General features: G+C 37.6%; 1 protein-coding gene across 2 annotated transcripts in view; it reads right to left on the reverse strand.

Moving 5' to 3' along the window:
- Positions 1-21,878, reverse strand: part of PAX3 (paired box 3) — a 69,996-nt gene that overhangs the window by 43,839 nt on the left and 4,279 nt on the right. For both annotated transcript variants that reach the window (XM_075268885.1, XM_075268884.1), the window contains exon 4: positions 20,577-20,711. In XM_075268885.1, the coding sequence (XP_075124986.1) occupies positions 20,577-20,711 (135 nt within the window). The remainder of the gene's footprint in view (positions 1-20,576; positions 20,712-21,878) is intronic.

Consider the following 21,878-nt stretch of genomic DNA (forward strand, 5'->3'; position numbering starts at 1 on the left):
CCAATCAGGTCTCCTTACTTCATAGCGACCAATCAGATCTCCTTACTTCATAGCGACCAATCAGGTCTCCTTACTTCATAGCGACCAATCAGGTCTCTTTACTTCATAGCGACCAATCAGGTCTCCTTACTTCATAGCGACCAATCAGGTCTCCTTACTTCATAGCGACCAATCAGGTCTCCATACTTCATAGCGACCAATCAGGTCTCCTTACTTCATAGCGACCAATCAGGTCTCTTTACTTCATAGCGACCAATCAGGTCTCCTTACTTCATAGCGACCAATCAGGTCTCCTTACTTCATAGCGACCAATCAGGTCTCCATACTTCATAGCGACCAATCAGGTCTCTTTACTTCATAGCGACCAATCAGGTCTCCTTACTTCATAGCGACCAATCAGGTCTCCTTACTTCATAGCGACCAATCAGGTCTCCTTACCTCATAGCGACCAATCAGATCTCCTTACTTCATAGCGACCAATCAGATCTCCTTACTTCATAGCGACCAATCAGGTCTCCTTACCTCATAGCGACCAATCAGATCTCCTTACTTCATAGCGACCAATCAGGTCTCCTTACTTCATAGCGACCAATCAGGTCTCCTTACTTCATAGCGACCAATCAGGTCTCCTTACTTCATAGCGACCAATCAGATCTCCTTACTTCATAGCGACCAATCAGGTCTCCATACTTCATAGCGACCAATCAGGTCTCTTTACTTCATAGCGACCAATCAGGTCTCCTTACTTCATAGCGACCAATCAGGTCTCCTTACTTCATAGCGACCAATCAGGTCTCCTTACTTCATAGCGACCAATCAGATCTCCATACTTCATAGCGACCAATCAGGTCTCCTTACTTCATAGCGACCAATCAGGTCTCCTTACCTCATAGTGACCAATCAGATCTCCTTACTTCATAGCGACCAATCAGGTCTCCTTACTTCATAGCGACCAATCAGGTCTCCTTACTTCATAGCGACCAATCAGGTCTCCTTACTTCATAGCGACCAATCAGATCTCCATACTTCATAGCGACCAATCAGGTCTCCTTACTTCATAGCGACCAATCAGGTCTCCATACTTCATAGCGACCAATCAGGTCTCCCTTACTTCATAGCGACCAATCAGGTCTCCTTACTTCATAGCGACCAATCAGGTCTCCTTACTTCATAGCGACCAATCAGGTCTCCCTTACTTTATAGCGACCAATCAGGTCTCCTTACTTCATAGCGACCAATCAGGTCTCCATACTTCATAGCGACCAATCAGGTCTCCCTTACTTCATAGCGACCAATCAGGTCTCCCTTACTTTATAGCGACCAATCAGGTCTCCTTACTTCATAGCGACCAATCAGGTCTCCCTTACTTTATAGCGACCAATCAGGTCTCCATACTTCATAGCGACCAATCAGGTCTCCCTTACTTCATAGCGACCAATCAGGTCTCCCTTACTTCATAGCGACCAATCAGGTCTCCCTTACTTTATAGCGACCAATCAGGTCTCCTTACTTCATAGCGACCAATCAGGTCTCCTTACCTCATAGCGACCAATCAGGTCTCCCTTACTTTATAGCGACCAATCAGGTCTCCTTACCTCATAGCGACCAATCAGGTCTCCCTTACTTCATAGCGACCAATCAGGTCTCCTTACCTCATAGCGACCAATCAGGTCTCCCTTACTTTATAGCGACCAATCAGGTCTCCTTACCTCATAGCGACCAATCAGGTCTCCCTTACTTCATAGCGACCAATCAGATCTCCTTACCTCATAGCGACCAATCAGGTCTCCTTACTTCATAGCGACCAATCAGGTCTCCTTACTTCATAGTGACCAATCAGGTCTCCTTACTTCATAGCGACCAATCAGGTCTCCTTACTTCATAGCGACCAATCAGATCTCCTTACTTCATAGCGACCAATCAGGTCTCCTTACTTCATAGCGACCAATCAGGTCTCTTTACTTCATAGCGACCAATCAGGTCTCCTTACTTCATAGCGACCAATCAGGTCTCCTTACTTCATAGCGACCAATCAGGTCTCCATACTTCATAGCGACCAATCAGGTCTCTTTACTTCATAGCGACCAATCAGGTCTCCTTACTTCATAGCGACCAATCAGGTCTCCTTACTTCATAGCGACCAATCAGGTCTCCTTACTTCATAGCGACCAATCAGATCTCCATACTTCATAGCGACCAATCAGGTCTCCTTACTTCATAGCGACCAATCAGGTCTCCTTACCTCATAGCGACCAATCAGATCTCCTTACTTCATAGCGACCAATCAGATCTCCTTACTTCATAGCGACCAATCAGGTCTCCTTACCTCATAGCGACCAATCAGATCTCCTTACTTCATAGCGACCAATCAGGTCTCCTTACTTCATAGGGACCAATCAGGTCTCCTTACTTCATAGCGACCAATCAGGTCTCCTTACTTCATAGCAACCAATCAGGTCTCCTTACTTAAGCCGCTATGGAAAAATGAAAACTGATTTCTTATTGGTTGTTATGAGCAATAAGACCCATTTTATTAGTTTTGTTAGATACGGCCCAGTGGGGTAGATGTCTGACGCTGTCTAAAAGGAGAACTGTCTTGTCGCCCAAAGCAACCAATCACAATGCAGTTTTTGTTTATTATTGTGTTTTTGAAAAATGAAAACTGTTTTGTGACTGGTTGCTATGGGCAACAAAGACAGTTTTTACTTTTAACGGTTTCATAAATCTGTCCCAATGACTTTCTTGTACTTATTTCTTCAGTTTCATATGTTGTACGAAATAGCCAATAACTATCAGGCAACAAACTCAGTATATACATGTATTGTTCCACTTGTATAACCAAAATTAAATGTGAGCAAAAAAAAAAAAAATTGCATATGAGAAAATGTATATACAAAAAAAGACTAAATATGGAATAATACGCTTAAAGAGTAAGAAATCTCTACATCTAAAAATACTTTAAGGCTAAGGCAGCACATTGCGGAAACACAGTGGAAACTGGAAAAGGTGGATTTTCAAAAATAAATGTCATTTAATAGAGAATTTTCCCTATATATAAAAGGCGGGGAAAAAATCTGGGGAAAACGCAGCAAAAATCCAACAAAAGCCTTAGCTATACAAAGTGGTATTTCATGTCATTGACAAGTTAACAGGCATCTTATAATAACACAGGCCAGTGGTAGCCACGTGGGGCCACATCTGCATGGAGTTTATATGTTTGCGTGGGTTTCCTCCAGATTCTGCAGTTTCCTCTTGCATTCCAAAAACATACTGATAGGTCAATTGGTTTCCTATGAAATTGACCCTAGTGTGGTTGAGATAGGAAAATGAGATTGTGCGCCCCAGAGGGAACAGTGAGTGAGTATAATTTCCCGACAGCGCAGCAGAATATGTTGGCGCTATATAAATAATACCGATTTTTATGCCGTAAATTGTCATGTACATAAGTCAGAACACTGAGCCTCATGCCCGTCTGCTATATACTTTTGTAGCTCTGTACTTGGACAACCCAGCCTTTGAGTCTAATGTTTCTTGTATATATTTCAGCTCTGTAAGCAGAGTCTAATCTCAGTCTCATCTCACAACAGAGCCTGTTCTTAGGGGAACTTATTTCAATGTACATCATAATAACCAATTATATGTCTCTTTTTCCTCCTGAGTCTCCATGAATGGTTTATGTCAGGGCTGATTTTCCTACATTCCCATAAAGCTGCCCAAACACACAAGTTAATAGCAACGTCTTTCTTTTAATCAGGGTGTAGGGATTTAATTGTTGAGATGGTATGTTTGCATGCAGCAAATATTTCCTTGTGTAACCACTTCAGTGCTGCTCAGGGCAGCCAGAAATGAAGCCTCGCGCTGGAGGGACCTCTATGTAGCTCTACATACCAAGCAGCCCTGGCAGTTTAGTTTCCCTTTAAGAATGGAAAATGCAATGAAATATCAGCAGAGTTTGCATATTTGTAACCCAGACATGTGTTTTTCCTTTTGTTTATTTTCTTCTGACTTTATTTCTCATCCTTTTATACTTAGAAAATAACCCGTCTGGCAAAGGTTCTTGGAAATAGTCGAGGGAACCATAGTTCTGTATGTACCAGCAATGATACTGTCATGGCTTCTCAGGTCACTCTAGATCCTTAGTGGTGAGAAGTGGCAGTCAGAGCCCTCTCTGTGGGCACCCATCTGTGGAGCGGATTATAATGTGTGGGGGTCACTTTGCAGTAGATTGTACTGTGTGGGACCACTGTGGAGCAGATTGTACTGTGTGGTGATCACTGTGTAGCAGACTGCATTTTGTGGGGACCACTGTGGAGCAGATTATACTGTGTGAAGGTCACTGTGAAATAGATTTTACTGTGTGGGGATCACTGTGGCGCAGATTGTACCGAGTGGGGATCACTGTGGAGTAGATTGTACTATATTGGGGCCACTGTTTTGGAGATTGTACTATGTGGGACCACTTTGTTGCAGATTATACTGTGTAGGGGCCACTGTGGGACAGATTGTACTGTGTAGGGGCCACTGTGGGACAGATTGTACTGTGTGGGGGCCACCGTGGAGCAGACCGGACTGTGCGGGGTCCCTTCACTATTTATATCACACAGTATCGGTTTTACAGCAGACGTAATATTAGTACAAGCCATTAATATCATTGTACGGTCATTATAAAACAGAATCTGTGCGATGTCAATAGAAAATATTAATTGTTCAAATTTATGCCAAATGCAGAGACCTTTACCCTTCAATACAAAGTTGTTTGTATTATTGAAAGCTCTATAAAGCCCCATTCACACAACTGTATTTTGCGGGTGCGTAACTGTCCACAATTGTGGATCCACACAATATTAAGGATAAATTGCTGTGTTGGCACTTTGTGATAAATTATTGGGTTTTGGGTTGTAGTTTGGGCACTCAATCTCTAAAAGGTTCGCCATTACTGCTCTAGATTATCAATTTTATAACCAATAGTATAAACAGGACTCTTCCATCTATTATAAAAATCACAAACAAACATAAGTTATTGACTTATCATCTTCTGACAAGTTTGCCTAATTTTCTTCCCAAAAAGTTGGGTAACAACCAATATGGCCGCCTTTACCTCTCATCTCAGCCTTAGGCTACATGCACACATAGCAAAAAAAAATTACGCTGTAAATCCAAACTAACAATCCACTCCAGAATCCACAATGAAATCAACATGTTACATACAGATTATATTGTTAGTTTTGAAACAGGATTAAGTTGTGGATTCATTATATTGTAATGAATGAAATCTGCAGCATGAACAGAATCCGCAGCAGATTTTCCTGATAAATACTAATGGCTTTGTTAAAAGTCTATTCATTAACATTGCACTTTAGATTGTTGCAGAATTTCACTACAGAACCCAACACCAAAATTCTGTAATAAAAATGCAATTTTGCAATTATCTTACTTGAAAACTGCATTAGAAAATTGCAAAATAAAAACTGACCTAAAATATTAATGATTTCCTCCAATATCTCAATTTCTTACGATTACCAAAATTCTTATATTAAGCTGATGCTCCTTAGTAGATTTGTCCCTTATATCTCCATTATGATATGTTTTACCATTCATTGTATAGATTCCATATTCCAATATAAACTACCGTTTACCAGTCTCATGGCCACCGAATGACTGAAATTTGTTAATAACATAAATACAGACTGTAAATTACATGGCACATAAATTACATTTCTGCAACAAATCTACCCAAATGCTGACATCATGTCATGTGACTCCACTTCTATTAAGAAAGTGAGTGGTTAGCTCTAATGCCATTCAGCACGAGAGTCCTAGGTTCGAGTCCCACCAAGGACAACATCTGCACCTTGTTTGCATGGGTACTCTGGTTTCCTCCACACACCAACGGCATATCGATAGGGGTTTTAGATTATGGGACAGAGACTGAAAATGTCCATAAAGTGTTGCAGAATATGTTGACACTATACAAGCAAGAGATATAATAGTAGTGACAAACTTTGCTCTGTTGCATCTGTAAGTGAAGAACAACTAAACTTTAAGAAGTAGTTTTAAGGCTACAGAGAACGAGTTTTATCCTACAACACTCTGGAACAGCTGTCAGCGCAACGTCACATAATGTAGTAGCCTATTCAGACGCATTACATCACAGCCATCAACTTCACGTGTGTGTGAACCAATTCAACCGTGACGGGACTTGCTACAACTCACGGTAGTAGTCAGCTGTTCTAGCCTCACTTCACCCCCTTAGGAAATATCATAATGACTTGCCATTAATTTCAATTCGGAGAGGGAAATAACAAAAAAACTTGTGAATTCATTGGTATTGTGGCTGATAAATATCTACCACTGTAACACTGGCCTCCTTACTAGTCTCCTATACTATGTACATGTGCAAGCATTGAAGTCTTGGTGTTATAATGCAATGCATACAGATGTCACCTTGCCGTAGACTAAAACAATTTCCTTCCACGTTTGCCATGCTTCTGGGCTCATATTAGTACAGGCAGAGGCCCGCCAATAATAGCTCATTAGCACTAATTCACAATGACATCAATACTCCTTAGAGATCATTAGAACTATCCGTCTCATTACCACAGTTTACTTTGTAAATCAGTGACTGGAAGGTAATTTGGGAAGTTTTACCCATGTGTTCATCCCTCCAACCATGTGCCATGTCATAATAATAGTAATAGTAGTACAGTAAAGGCCATCATAATTAATAAGCACTCCACTGATTAGAGACAATTACCGTCTGTCTATACACAGCCACATACAATGCAGAAAGGGAGAGTCCAGAATTCATAGAGTTCCTATAGGATCTGGGCATAGTAAGGGTGTATTCACAAACAGCGCATCTGTTGGAAAAATGTCTGCACTGAAAGTCTCTTTCAGTTATCTGAATGGGTTTGTTTTGGATTTTGCTGTACATTATTATATTAATTCCATGGTGCTGTACATTATTATATTAATTCCATTGTGCTGTACAATATTATATTAATTCCACTGTGCTGTACATTATTATATTAATTTCATTGTTCTGTACATTATTATATTAATTCCATTGTGCTTTACATTATTATATTAATTCCATGGTGCTGTACATTATTATATTAATTCCATGGTGCTGTACATTATTATATTAATTCCATTGTGCTGTACATTATTATATTAATTCCATTGTGCTGTACATTATTATATTAATTCCATGGTGCTGGACATTATTATATTAATTCCATGTTGCTGGACATTATTATATTAATTCTGTGGTGCTGTATATTATTATATTAATTCCACGGTGTTGTACAATATTATATTAATTCCATAATTCTGTATATTATTATATTAATTCCATGGTGCTGTACATCATTATATTAATTCCATGTTGCTGGACATTATTATATTAATTCCATAGTGCTGTACATTATTACATTAATTCCATTGTACTGTACATTTCAGGGTTTACATACAGTACACAAAATATATGAACAAATACAATACTAACAATTAGAGATGAGCGAGTACTATTCGAAACGGCCGTTTTGAATAGCACGCACCCATAGGAATGAATGGACCCCCTGCGTGCCGGCTGTGTCCATTCATTCCAATGGGTGCGTGCTATTTGAAACAGGAGTTTCGAATAGTACTAGCTCCTCTCTACTAACTACTTCCTGGGCCTGTCACTTGTTGCATCTTCAAATGCACATAAAAGATAACTTAGGCCAAGGGCCGACACAGCAAAACGCAGCTAAAAAAATACGCATGAAAAAAAAAACACATTGCAGTTGCTTTCTACAGAATTTTTCATATAATTTTTGCAGCTTTTTTTCCTCTACATTTTTTTCTTCCCCTATTAAATTAACATTCTGTAAAAAAAAAAACTTGCATTTTTTTTAAAGCACTGCTTTTTTTCTACAGTGTATGGATGAGATTAAATAAAATCTGATACACCTTACAAATGCTGTAAAACACAGGGGGGGTTTCTGCTTCATTCCCACAGCAGCCAAAAACTGCATTTTCACATCAGGGTTGTAGCTTTAGGGTACATGCATAAAAAAAAAAAAAAAAAAAAAAAAATTCCATCCATTTTTCACATCTGTTTCAATGGATAAAAATAGGTGTCTTTGTATGTAAATAGAGTCGTAATAATAATAATAATAATAATAATAATAATAATAATAAAAACAATAAACTTCTGTCCATTTTTTTCAGAAACACAGCAACTTTGTATCCGTCAAACAGAAAGAAAAAATAAATAAATAAATAAATAAATAACAAATAGATGTTTCATTTTACATTGACTCCATGTAAATGGATGGCCACCCGTTCACATCAGCTTTTTTCGCTAAACAGATGTTAAAAAAAAAAAAAAAAAACAGTATGCAAATGCACCCTAACATTTTCCATAGATGACAAAATATGGAGGTGATATTCTATGTGGAAAAGTATCTAAAATATCCTTCATGTGTATTGCTGCACATGTATTTCCTAAAATTACAACATTATCACCAAGATCAGTCGTCCACAGATCGGTGGGAGTAATCCGTATTAATACACAGAAATAATAAATAATAATTACATATAGACGGCACTTACACAAATGCAAAAGCGATAGTGATGTACTTGTATACATAAATATTTAATAAATATCTTTATACCAATTCATATTTTATATGCAATATGTATATAGTTTGTATTATTTGAAAGCATACAGGCATACAAAGTATCTAGTCCAAATATTCCATCATAAATAGACTAGAGCCTGTGATTATATTATACGGTGAGTGTACATTTACGTAAGGCCCTAATATATATGGAACTTCACCATGGATTGACAGTCTTTTTACTACTGTACATCCTCAGCCGCCACCTGTGAAGTGACGATAAACTGTCAGTATAAACATCTCAAGTACCTTTTACATAAGGATACAGATATAGAAGTCTAAAGTGACCCTGACTAGAATCTGCAAAGTTAATGTTATGTAAAAAAAAAAAAAAAAAAAAAAAAAACATAATCCGGAAGACATAACAGTATACAGTGGTGGAAATAACTAATAGAGATGTTCATTTGTACAAAGACACGTATAAATCATGATATACCTGTAATCAGTTATATTCTTCCTGAACTTTACAATTAATTATTTTTAGTAAAAATTTAAATTTCATGGGAATTTCTTATAATTTAACTTTTTTAAATTATATTATCTTGCACGATTTTACCAAACGGAGGTGATATAAAATATTGAATCATTTGTATCATTTTCTACATATTATCCATCGTATTTTTACATATTTACACGGTCATAGCTACTTTAACAAAAGCCAAATATCAGACACACTAACTCCAGTTATAGTGAAATTTTAATATTGAAGTTTGTAAATTTTATTTTAATTTTCAAAATTGCACCTAAGACACACACCTAACAAACATGGAGTTCCTGAAAATCTAATAATTTCATAATGCGACATTAAATTGGAAGGGGCTTGGGCTTTGGCCCGGTGTTTGAAGTATAATTAATCTGACTCCAGTTATATAGACACCAGTGATCAGCCAAAAATCCACAAAGGGGCTTAGTGGTCAAATAGGATTTTCCAAGTCAGATACATTGAAATGATCCCCCTTTGATCTCATTAGATACCAATAACAATGGCAGATAAGACAGAAGAGGCAAAGCCACTGGCTCTGAGAAGTGACAAAAGTATCAACAAACAACTACTTAATCAATATTTGCCCACAGAGACTACTTAAAAACATCCTTTTCACATTATAATGTCTGCTTGTAAAACAGCTGTAAAGTAGCCCCTAAGATGAGGTATTAAAACAACTTAATTGCCTTTTACTGTCCTCTTTGCTGTATATACACTCAGGATTAACCATATGTCTGCCGAATGCTACCGAGGCTTGTGGCCTATGTGCTGTACACTGGCTGGCAGACTGCATATCTGCCCCAGTATGACCCATTAAATGTATCATAGGCAGAACATTGCATAAGGGAGGGCTTTAACATTGGCTTCAGCTTGCAATATATAAAGTCAACGCAATTTACATCTTCAACTTAATCCAGCACGGTAAAAAAAAATCATTAAATCAGCCCGATCATAGTGATCAACCTAGGAATAACCGGGCACACTGCACTCAATATTATTAAAGTTTGTTGATCTAGAAACAAAACCAATCATCTACCTCTAAGGCTATGTTCACACGTTCAGGATTTGCCACCAGCAAATCCAGATGAGTATTTTGCAAAGAATCAATGGCAGAAATCCAAGGCTGACACTTGGATTTTAGGCATAATCGTACAAGGACTGGTCCTATTGTTATTTGACAGGGCTAATCCACTGATTTTCCCCTTGGCATATAGAGCATGCTGCATATTCCACACAGAATTTTTTTTCTGCAGTATGTGAATAGGGTACGACCTTGCATTGGATGTCAGATGTTAGCAAATTTGATAAGGATTTCAGCACAGAAGCCATGCCAAAAGCTTCATCAAATCCAGAACATGTGAACTTGCCCTATGAACCTCATCACAAGCCAGATCTTCACCAAATTGTTACATATAAACCAAATATATATATATATATATATATATATATATATATATATCAGGATGCATTGTCTTATTCAAAATCATGAATGATACAGATTAATCCTGGTCACCTATGGGATTCTAGAGAAATGTTTCTCCCCTACTCAAATAAATGATATCAAGACTATGATCATACAATATACTGCACCGATACCTATTAAGAACAGAGAATTAAGAAAGTGATTGTACTCCCAAGGCGGATGATATGCAACCCCTTTTGCACGTGTGCTGCGGGGCAACAACGTAACGTGTAAGTATATTGTAGTATATCTTCATAAATCAATAGTACAGGTAAAGTGTAAAAACGTTGACAAATTACTTCACTAAAGAAAGGTGCCTGTGTCTTTTGCTATTACTCCTGCCTTTACTATTATCTAAATGATTTTGGTCTGTGCTACATACACAAGCAGTGTCAGTTTACAACACAGTCTATGGAGAAGGGAGGGAGAGAAGCAGAAGGAGACAGACAGAGATGTATGAAAGTCTAAAACATTAAACAAGTAAGTTCTGTCTGGATAATAATTCCTGATCACCCAACTATATTGTGCAAATGAAAACTGTCTCTCTCTAAAGTGCAGAAGTCTCTCTGCTTTCCATAGACTTCTATTGTCAGTGGCAGAAGGAGGCAAATAAATGAAAAAACGTACTTTTCTTTAATAAAATATATTACAAATTTAGTTATCTTTGTCAGCACTATGAATTTATGAAAAATTAAATAAAAGTTTAGTAGTAGTTTAAGCTGTAGTGGACACATGGCTTATTTATCAAAATATGAAACAACCAATAATTGTTTTATAGCATTTTATAGCTAAAATATTCTATACAATTAGAAGCAGTACTATCAATACAACACAATGTAAATAGACAAATAGATGGTCATTTTTACTGTACGTTTGTTTTACATTTGGTTTTCTCTGAATAAAGCCTATTAGTGGTATGGCGGCCAAAGGACAAAGCTCAACCGACCGCGCTATATCTATCTATAGTGTGACAGGCTGCATTTCTATGCATTGTATATCTAATATAAGAACACATTATGATGACCCATGCTAACTAAATCCACTTAACATGTAAATCCAAATAAGGTTGTCAAATCAGAGCACTCAATGTGACGTTATGAAGAATTAGCATAGACTTCAGTCATATATGTACAGTTTCAACAAGTAGCCTGTGCTTGCTGAGGCCGGTAGTTCTACAGGAACAGAAAGCTCTCAGATTGCCATGTATATAAATCAGGATAATATATGCACACAAGAATATACATTAAATCAACAAGTAGACGCTGGAAATTATCCCCAGAACTCGTCTGTGCTGCCGTGCAGGACTAAACATTAGCACATGTTTATAGTCATTTCTGCTGTAGGTGGAAAATCAGGACTAAGCACTTATAGTAAACTATGGAGTATAATAGCTGCACAACTAAAGCAGGGACAATCCACTGTACGGTATAACTATAGATTACTGTAACTGGTGGGAGTACAGGGGGATGCTTATGAAGGAAGGACGCGACTGAAGGAAAGGAGAGATATACAATGTAGATTATATATATATATATATTTTATATTATAGATGGGATATTAAAATATCAGGCCACTACATATAGCATAAATTTGTTGGGAAATTAAATGAGGATATTTGGGCCAATTTATCGTGCCTTATAAGCCTGTTTTCTTGCATAAGAGGCATGAGAAAGTTGCAATATTTGCCTGTTTTATTTTGTTTTTGCCCCCCAAAATGCGACTTTCGTTCATTTTGCATTCTGTCTGCCACTTTTCATAAAATATGTTGAGCATGGCAGCAAAGATGGAGACACCTTGGCCTAACAAATTTTTTATAACTTATACCAGAAAACTTGCGCAAGTTATAGTTGAAGCCTACACCAGTGCCCAACTAAGGTTGTTTTGTAATAAAGACATGGATTTCTGAAAACTCCATTTAGGATATTGACCATGAAAAATGGACAAATTGGTCCATTTTATCGTCCACCTTGCGTCCGTTTAGTATCCATGCATGTGTTAAAAATGAAACCTTTGATCTTTGTTGGGTCCGTGTGTCCGTGAAAATGGACAAATATGGAATATGTCCATTTTTTTAACTGATCATTTTTTCTAGCTATTAAAAAATGCAGATGTAAATACACTTATTCACTGTCATTGTTTAAAAAACTGCAGTCACATCGCAGTGAATAAGTGTGGTGTGAATAAGCCCTTAGATGTATAGGACGGTTGCAGATATTTTTGCAAGAAATCTACCGCATGTGAACTAACCCTTATCGAGGCGATGAAAGCACCAGACGATGAAAGTCCAGTGAGGGTGATGGGCAGTATCGGGAAGACCATCTTGCCTCCACACTAATAAGCAACAAGTTGAAGGCTGAGGAACAAGTCGCTTATTGTCAGGTTACATGTAAATATTTAAGCTCAGCCCTGGCAGTCGTGTGTCATGTACAACACTGCTCTGTTGTCCGCATCCTGCCGCTATGTCCAGCCTGTCCCTGGAGAGTGGGAGCCACCATGCAACAACGGATCTGTGTGTGCTCCTGCCAGCTCCTGATGTCTTATCATCACCATGAACTCCAAGAGGGTCACATATATGACCATGACATGCGATAACCACTGGCATGTACTGTAGCTACAGTGACTGTTCAAAAAATAACACAAGATAAAAACTAACTTAACCCTGAGTAACCCAGAGAAAGGCGGGGAAAACGTATAAAGTCGATAATGAAACTAAGTACCTTTAGAGATGCAAAGGTTATAATATAGTATATTGTTTCGAGAAAGCCTCCTTTACTTTAGTCTGTCCCCTGCACCCCCTCTAGTGTCTGACTCTGGACAACACTACAAGTTGCCCCCATTCTGCGGATACTATGTCTGTGATGGAGGAAAAGGGGTTAAATAAAAGAAATAAGGGGAGGCTGCAGAAATTTCACGAATGTTCGCCCGGGGCTACAGAGGGCGGGGATGGTGCGAGATGAAAGTGAGAGAGGAAGAAAGGAGTCAATTTAATCTGCCTACAGAGCTCTCACATAGGGAAGAGTTAGCAGAGACTCTATTGGGGCTGAGCGCCTGACCAGGGACAAATGCATTGTGACGCCGCCTGGGGGCCAGATCCACTCTGCATGGGGGAACAGAGGGGCCCATTCAGCTGCCAGGCCTGGAATACACTCAGCAGAGCTGTAAATGTCACACTGAGCAGCTACAGAAATATTTACAGGACCCAGTGAAGACAAAGTGGATGATGGGGACACTGAGAACCAAGAGTCAGGTTATCTCCCAGTAGGGCAAATCGGTGGCCAATACTCAGAGAGGCCCATATTACACTGATATAGTAATATACTATGCTACTACTATATAGGGAGGCCCGTATTACACTGATATAGTAATCTACTATGCCACTGCTATACAGGGAGGCCCGTATTACACTGATATAGTAATGTACTATGCCACTACTATACAGGGAGGCCTGTATTACACTGATATAGTAATATACTGCACCACTATTATACAGGGAGGCCTGTATTGCACTGATATCGTAGTATAATACACCACTACTATATAGGGAGGCCTGTATTACGCTGATATAGTAGTATAATACACCACTACTATATAGGGAGGCCCGTACTACACTGATATAGTGATATACTATGTCATTACTATACAGGGAGGCCCGTATTACACTGATATAGTGATATACTATGCCATTACTACACAGGGAGGCCTGTATTACATTGATGTAGTATACTAGGCCACTACTATACAGGGAGGCCTGTATTACGCTGATATAGTAGTATAGTATGCCACTACTATACAGGGAGACCTGAATTACACTGATATAGTAGCATAATACACCACTACTATAGAGGGAGGCCCATATTACACTGATATAGTGATATACTATGCCACTACTATATAGGGAGGCCCGTACTACACTGATATAGTAATATACTATGCCATTATTATACAGGGAGGCCAGTATTACGCTGATATAGTAGTATAGTATGCCACTACTATACAGAGAGGCCTGAATTACACTGCTATAGTAGTATATTATGACACTACTATACAGGGAGGCCTATATTACCCTGATGTAGTATACTAGGCCACTACTATACAGGGAGGCCTGAATTACACTGATATTTTAGTATAGTATGCCACTACTATACAGGGAGGCCTGTATTACATTGATGTAGTATACTAGGCCACTACTATAAAGGGAGGTCTTTATTACACTGATATAGTAATATACTATGCCATTATTATACAGGGAGGCCTGTATTATGCTGATATAGTAATATACTATGCCACTACTATACAGGGAGGCCTGTATTACGCTGATATAGTAATATACTATGCCACTACTATACAGGGAGGCCTGTATTACGCTGATATAGTAGTATAATACACCACTACTATACAGGGAGGCCTGTATTACACTGATATAGTAGTATAATACACCACTACTATACAGGGAGGCCTGTATTACACTGATATAGTAGTATACTATGCCAGTACTATACAGGGAGGCCTATATTACACTGATATAGTAGTATACTATGCCAGTACTATACAGGGAGGCCTATATTACACTGATATAGTAGTATACTACACCACTACTATACAAAGAGGCCTATATTACCCTGATGTAGTATACTAGGCCACTACTATACAGGGAGGCCTGTATTACACTGATGTAGTATACTATGCCACTACTATAAAGGGAGGTCTTTATTATACTGATATAGTAATATACTATGCCATTATTATACAGGGAGGCCTGTATTACGCTGATATAGTAATATACTATGCCACTACTATACAGGGAGGCCTGTATTACGCTGATATAGTAGTATAATACACCACTACTATACAGGGAGGCCTGTATTACACTGATATAGTAGTATAATACACCACTACTATACAGGGAGGCCTGTATTACGCTGATATAGTAATATACTATGCCACTACTATACAGGGAGGCCTGTATTACGCTGATATAGTAATATACTATGCCACTACTATACAGGGAGCCCTGAATTACACTGATATAGTAGTATACTACACCACTACTATACAGGGAGACCTGTATTACACTGATATAGTAGTATACTATGCCACTACTATACAGGGAGGCCTGAATTACACTGATATAGTAGTATACTACACCACTACTATACAGGGAGGCCTGTATTACGCTGATATAGTAATATACTATGCCACTACTATACAGGGAGGCCTGTATTACGCTGATATAGTAATATACTATGCCACTACTATACAGGGAGGCCTGTATTACGCTGATATAGTAATATACTATGCCACTTCACAGGGACTTCACAATATTGTTCCCAAAGCTGATACATTATATATAGTGCATGCCATAATAAGTAATAGTAAAAAAAAAAAAAAAAAGTCTAAAGTCTAAATCATATCCTTCACAAATATGTCTGTAAATGTCCTAGGAAGGAACATTAAATTGTAGGAATTCATATAAAGAAAATTTGGTGTCTTGACAAAATTAAAAATATTAGGGAATTGCCCACATGAATTTTTCTTCATGACCCCAATGTGTTCTATATATAGCACTAGCTGCTGACAGGCAGACACTCTCTAAACATGTTGTTTAGTAAGGTTAATATAGCCGTTAATAAGGAATTACAAAACACCATTTGGATGGATTTCCCCTCCGCCAGAAGCAATCTGCATACTGTGTGAATTCCCCTCCACATCAGTAGTAAACTATACAACAAAGGCCCAATGATGCATTGTTTACTATGCACACATAATGCCCCTAGAAAACACATAGCACACCAAGTGAGCAACTCAAAAAGACAAGAATCATTTACATAGGTAAGAAACCTGCAGCAGGACGACCATAAAACAGCCTAAAATATCAATAGGAAAGTACAGATTGCCTCAAGGTACCGATCACCCTGCATTCACCTCACAGACCTCATCCTGACCTAAAATCAGTGAATGAGGGCTTGTTCACATTTTTGTGCCCTTTTTTGTGAATCAGTAAGTTTTATGTCCATGGGGGCCTGGAAAATTATTCATTTGTTGCATCAATTTCATACACTGATTTTTTTTCACATACAGGTCAATGGTGTGTGACAGGAAAACTGTTGCACATAATACACATAAAACCGGGCAGTTTCACAAATCTAGATATGACGGTGTGAATACGGCCTTATACCAACTACAGAATGATGTCTGATAACCACCAGGGTGCACTATGAAGGGTTAATGTATAGTGCTAGTAAGTGGGAACATCACTTCTCATAGAGCTGGTGGCATTTATTTCTCAGGCTTTGGAGATTTCTTTACTTCTTGAACTGAAATCAAAAGCAGAAACAACAAAAGTTTTCTCTTTAACTTTACTAGTTTTTCCCTAATGATCTCCATTTGTTGTGAATGCATGGACCAGCAAGATGTGATATATGTAGACGATTCATCTATCTATCTATCTATCTATCTATCTATCTATCTATCTATCTAACTATCTATCTTCAGTCTATCTATCTATCTATCTATCTATCTATCCATCCTGAATTGACCTAAAATGAGTGAATGAGGGATTGTCCACATTTGCACTTTTATGTGAATCTGTAAGTTTTACGTCCAATAGGGACTGGAAAATTATTAATTTGTTGCATCTATCTATGTATCGACCTATCTATATCTATTCTATCTCTATAGATTATCTATCTATCTATCTATCTATCTATCTATCTATCTATCTATTTCCTATCTATCTGTCTTTCTATTCCCTATCTATCTATCTATCTATATCTATCTATCTCTATAGACTATCTATCTATCTATCTATCTATCTATCTATCTATCTATCATCCATATATTTCCTATCTGTCTATTCCCTATCTATCTATCTATCTATCTATCTATCTATCTATCTATCTATCTATCTATCTATCTATCCATCCATCCATCCATCCATCCATCCATCCATCCACCCACCCATCCATCCATCCATCCATCCATCCATCCATCCATCCGTATATCGCTCCTTATGAAGCAGTCATGCATGTAGTACACAAGGGTTAATGGTTCAGTAACTCTCTTTTCACTAGTCCTGTGCACCCTATGACAGCCAGAGACATTTTGTAGGTAAAAGTGGCCTTTTTAGTTCCCCAGTAAAGAGTCCATAAAACTCTCAGTAGCAGTGGCTATTGAATTATTCATCCCTCATTGCAAGCCCATAATGTCTTTTCTGAGGCTTTTGTGAGGCAGCTTTCTCACTCTTTTCTCCTTGAATTATAAGAAAGGCAGGCCTTCCTTTGTCCATGCCAAGCTGCTTCTAGCTGAAGCTTTGTCTGAGCAGAGCTAAAGTGTGAGTTTCAATGGACTCTCCTCCCTTTGTCCCCCAAGTTCATCTCCAAGTGTAGATCGTGTATGGAGAGGCTCCTTTGTCATCCATGGAAAAGTTGTACAAATGTTTGACCAGCTCATTTGGTACTTTTTGTCCCCTCTAGTGCCTATATGCAGATACTACTCACATTAATACAGCCCAGCTTAAACTGCCTCATTACACTGAGGATGGGGCAGGCTGCACTCAATGTCAAGACCTACAATGGGAAAGAGGTCCCAGGCTTAGTCTAACTATCCTAACTTGTCTTAAAATGAGTCTAAATGTTCTAAGCTGAGTTTACCTATACTAAAATGGATGTAACTGTCCTAAGCTGAGTCTACCTGTCCTAAAATGGGTCTAACCATTCTAATCTGAGTCTTCCTGTCCTACGATGAGTTTACTTGTCCTAAGCTAGGTCTACCTACTCTAAGCTAAGGCTACCTGACCTATTATGGGTCTAAATGTTGTAATCTGAGTCTACATGTTCTACAATGATTCTACTTGTCACAAGCCAAGTATATCTATCCAAAGCAGAGCCTACCTGTCCTAAGATAGGTCTAACAGTTCTAAGATCAGTCTACGTGTACTGAAATGAGTCCACCTGTCCTAAAACAGGTCTAACATCAGTCTACATGTAACTTAGTCTACCTGTCCTAACATGAGTCTAACTAACATAGACTACCTTTCCTAAGCTAACTGCACCCATCCAAACCTGAGTCTAACATGCAACTAAATATAGTATGCTACATCTACCTGTCATAGTATGAGTCTACTTGTCCAAAGCTAAGACTTCTTGTCATAAACTGAGACTAAGTGTACCAAAATGAACCTGCTTGTCCTAAGTTAGGTCTGCTCAAAGCTGAATCTACCTCTCCTAAAATGGGTCTGCCTGTCTTAATCTGAGTTTACCCAATCTAACCTAAGTCTAGCAGTTCAAGCAGACATCTGCTTATCCCAAAGTAAGTCTACTGAGCCCACCCTAAACTAACATCTACTTATCCAAGCAAATTGATGCCTGTTTTCAAGTTACCAATTCCTAAAGAGGTATCTGTTTGAGCTGAGGTTTACCTGCTTAAGCTTAAAGTCTCTGTTAAATTTCAGTGTCATCTGGATAAGCTAAGGCCTATTTATTCAAGCTTACACACTATTTCTTAGTAGAACTACCTGCTTCATTTTTCTACACTTTACACTTAAAAAAAAAAAAATCTAAATATTATTTTTAATATATAATAATAATACAAAAATATAAAATAACTCTTTCTATGTCTCTAACTCTAGATGGATAGATAGATAGATAGATAGATAGATAGATAGATAGATAGATAGATAGACGTTGATTAGCCATAATAGTAAAATCACTTGCCGAATATCATGTCAGTCCCCCTTGTGCCACTAGAACAGCTCTGACCCATCCTGGCATGGACTTCATAAGACCTCTTCATAATATGTCAGCATTAATGTTTTTAGCAAATTGTTCTACAGTTTCTCTTATGTGGCACCAGATGGGCTTGCCACAACTTGGCTTGGCTAGCCATCTGCATCATTAAGTGAATGGCAGGCCTTGCTTGGAGCAATTTTGGTAGGTACTAACAAGTTTGTCTACTTACTACACATCAGCTTCTAGACCTGACTGCTCACTTGATTCGTAATATACACCAAACCCTGACAGGTATTTAAATATATACATATATTGTAACATATATATATATATATATATATATATATATATATATATATATCAGATAGATAAATTGCTTGATACTGACACAGTCCTATTACATAGCATGTAGGAATTTACATGATTCCTGTTTCCAATTTATTTTAGGACAAATGTTTCTTTTAGAATTGAATTATTATCAAAGCCCCTAAACAGCTGAAATAAGTTTGTGTATGGCGAAGGAAGTATATGATTTCAGTATTGACTGTTGCAGGACTCAAAGGCACTGAAGGGGTTAAGGTGAGGGCACAATCTGGGCCAGTGGACCTTTTTAATGAATGGATAAGGAGAAGAATGGGCTCAGTTGGGTCAGATGACAGTTACAGATACTCTTTAATATAACTTCTGGAGAAAACAGAAAGGTTGTGGTCGCCCCCCTACCCCAACCCCAGCTCCTCACAGAACAGAATTGGGAACTCCTGCGGTTTCCTATTGATGTCTAAAACTAAGCTGCAAGGATCTGTAAAGTTTCTTTCCCATTATTAACCCCTCCCATCCCCCATATGACTATCTTCCCCTGTCATTCTAGGACAATACCTAGGTCCCCTTAGAGGTAAACTGGGAAATGGAGGCCTTTGATCTATGCTAATAGGTGTAAAAGGAGCAATTGCCCTGACACCTGGGTTACACATTAGCCAGATTACAGCAATAAACACAACACAAATGAGTAGTTTACAATGTGCAGTATACACTCACAGCACACACAACACAACAGCAAGGGAAGTGCACAGACCCTCCAGCAACAACAGAGACTAAACCCATAGCCACACAACCAAACCAGAGATCTGTATGACATCAGCAGAACATTCTCATGACGTCATGATAGCTGTACCAAGTAGTCAGCCTCAATAATTATAATCCAGGAGTAGGTCACACATAGTATATAGCATGCACTGTACCTCTGTCCCTCAGGATCCCGTCTATACTGTGCTTTGTCCTCTTCTCTAGCTCCTCCTGCTCTTTTCTCTCTAGATCCACATCGTCCTCTTCCCCTTTTCCAAATTTACTCCGTAAAATGCGGCTAATGGAGCTGACTGAGGGGGAAAAGGTGGTAGTCGCCATGAATGGGAGATTATTACCTAATGGTTTGTTAGAATTGCATATAGATTGTAAAATCTAGCGATAGATAGATAGATAGATAGATAGATAGATAGATAGATAGATAGATAGATAGTAGGATAGTTAGATGATAGATAGATATATACTGTAGATGATTGATAGATAGATAGATAGATAGATAGATCATAGATAGATATATAGATAGACAGACCGACAGACAGATAAATAGATGATAGATAGATAGATAGATAGATAGATAGATCATAGATAGATAGATAGATAGATAGATAGATAGATAGATAGGAGATAGATAGTAAGAAATGTATAGATACAAATTAAATGCATGGTATATCTGTAACAAATGTAAAATAAGTCGGAAATTATTAAAGTAGTTAAGTAATTAATTAATTAATTATAAATACTATAATTTATTAATTTATAACCCAATACCACAACTACATATAATAATAGTAATAATAATAATAATAATAATAATAATAATAATATCACCAATACATATGCACAACAATAAAAGTATTAATTAATTAATATTAATTAATTAGCGATATTATAATTTATAATTCACAACTATACAAAATAAAAATAATAATATACAAGGAAATTAATAAATACATGAATTAATTAATGGATTCATTTAAGGATGTGATCTCTATATTTCCTACAGAAGGTTTCCAGTTTATATCTGTGTTCCCATCCTTCAAAACGGATCTTATTAGCAGAATAATGTTACTATAGTGAAGATGATAAAATAAATAATATAGCAATTAATTACACATGAAATTATTAATTACAAATAAATACGACACATTTATCACTAAAGGATAAGTTTTATTGGTTGGTGGCAACTTTTTCGAAGGGTAAATCTAGTGACAATATAATCTTAATGTAACTTGTTATTTTAATTAATATTACTAATATTATTTCTAATCATTCAGCAGATTCTTTGGAACCAAAAGCGTTAGATACAAAGGAATGCTTTAGTTTATAAATGCAGATTATTATTGTTATTATTATTAATTATTATTATCATTCGCGTTATTATGATTGGTATAATTACTAGTATTACTATTCTTATTATCATTGGAATTATTACTAATATTGCAATTCTTCTTCTTATCATT

This window comes from Leptodactylus fuscus, chromosome 3 (genome assembly GCF_031893055.1).
Source record: "Leptodactylus fuscus isolate aLepFus1 chromosome 3, aLepFus1.hap2, whole genome shotgun sequence".
NCBI classification, from domain to species: domain Eukaryota; kingdom Metazoa; phylum Chordata; class Amphibia; order Anura; family Leptodactylidae; genus Leptodactylus; species Leptodactylus fuscus.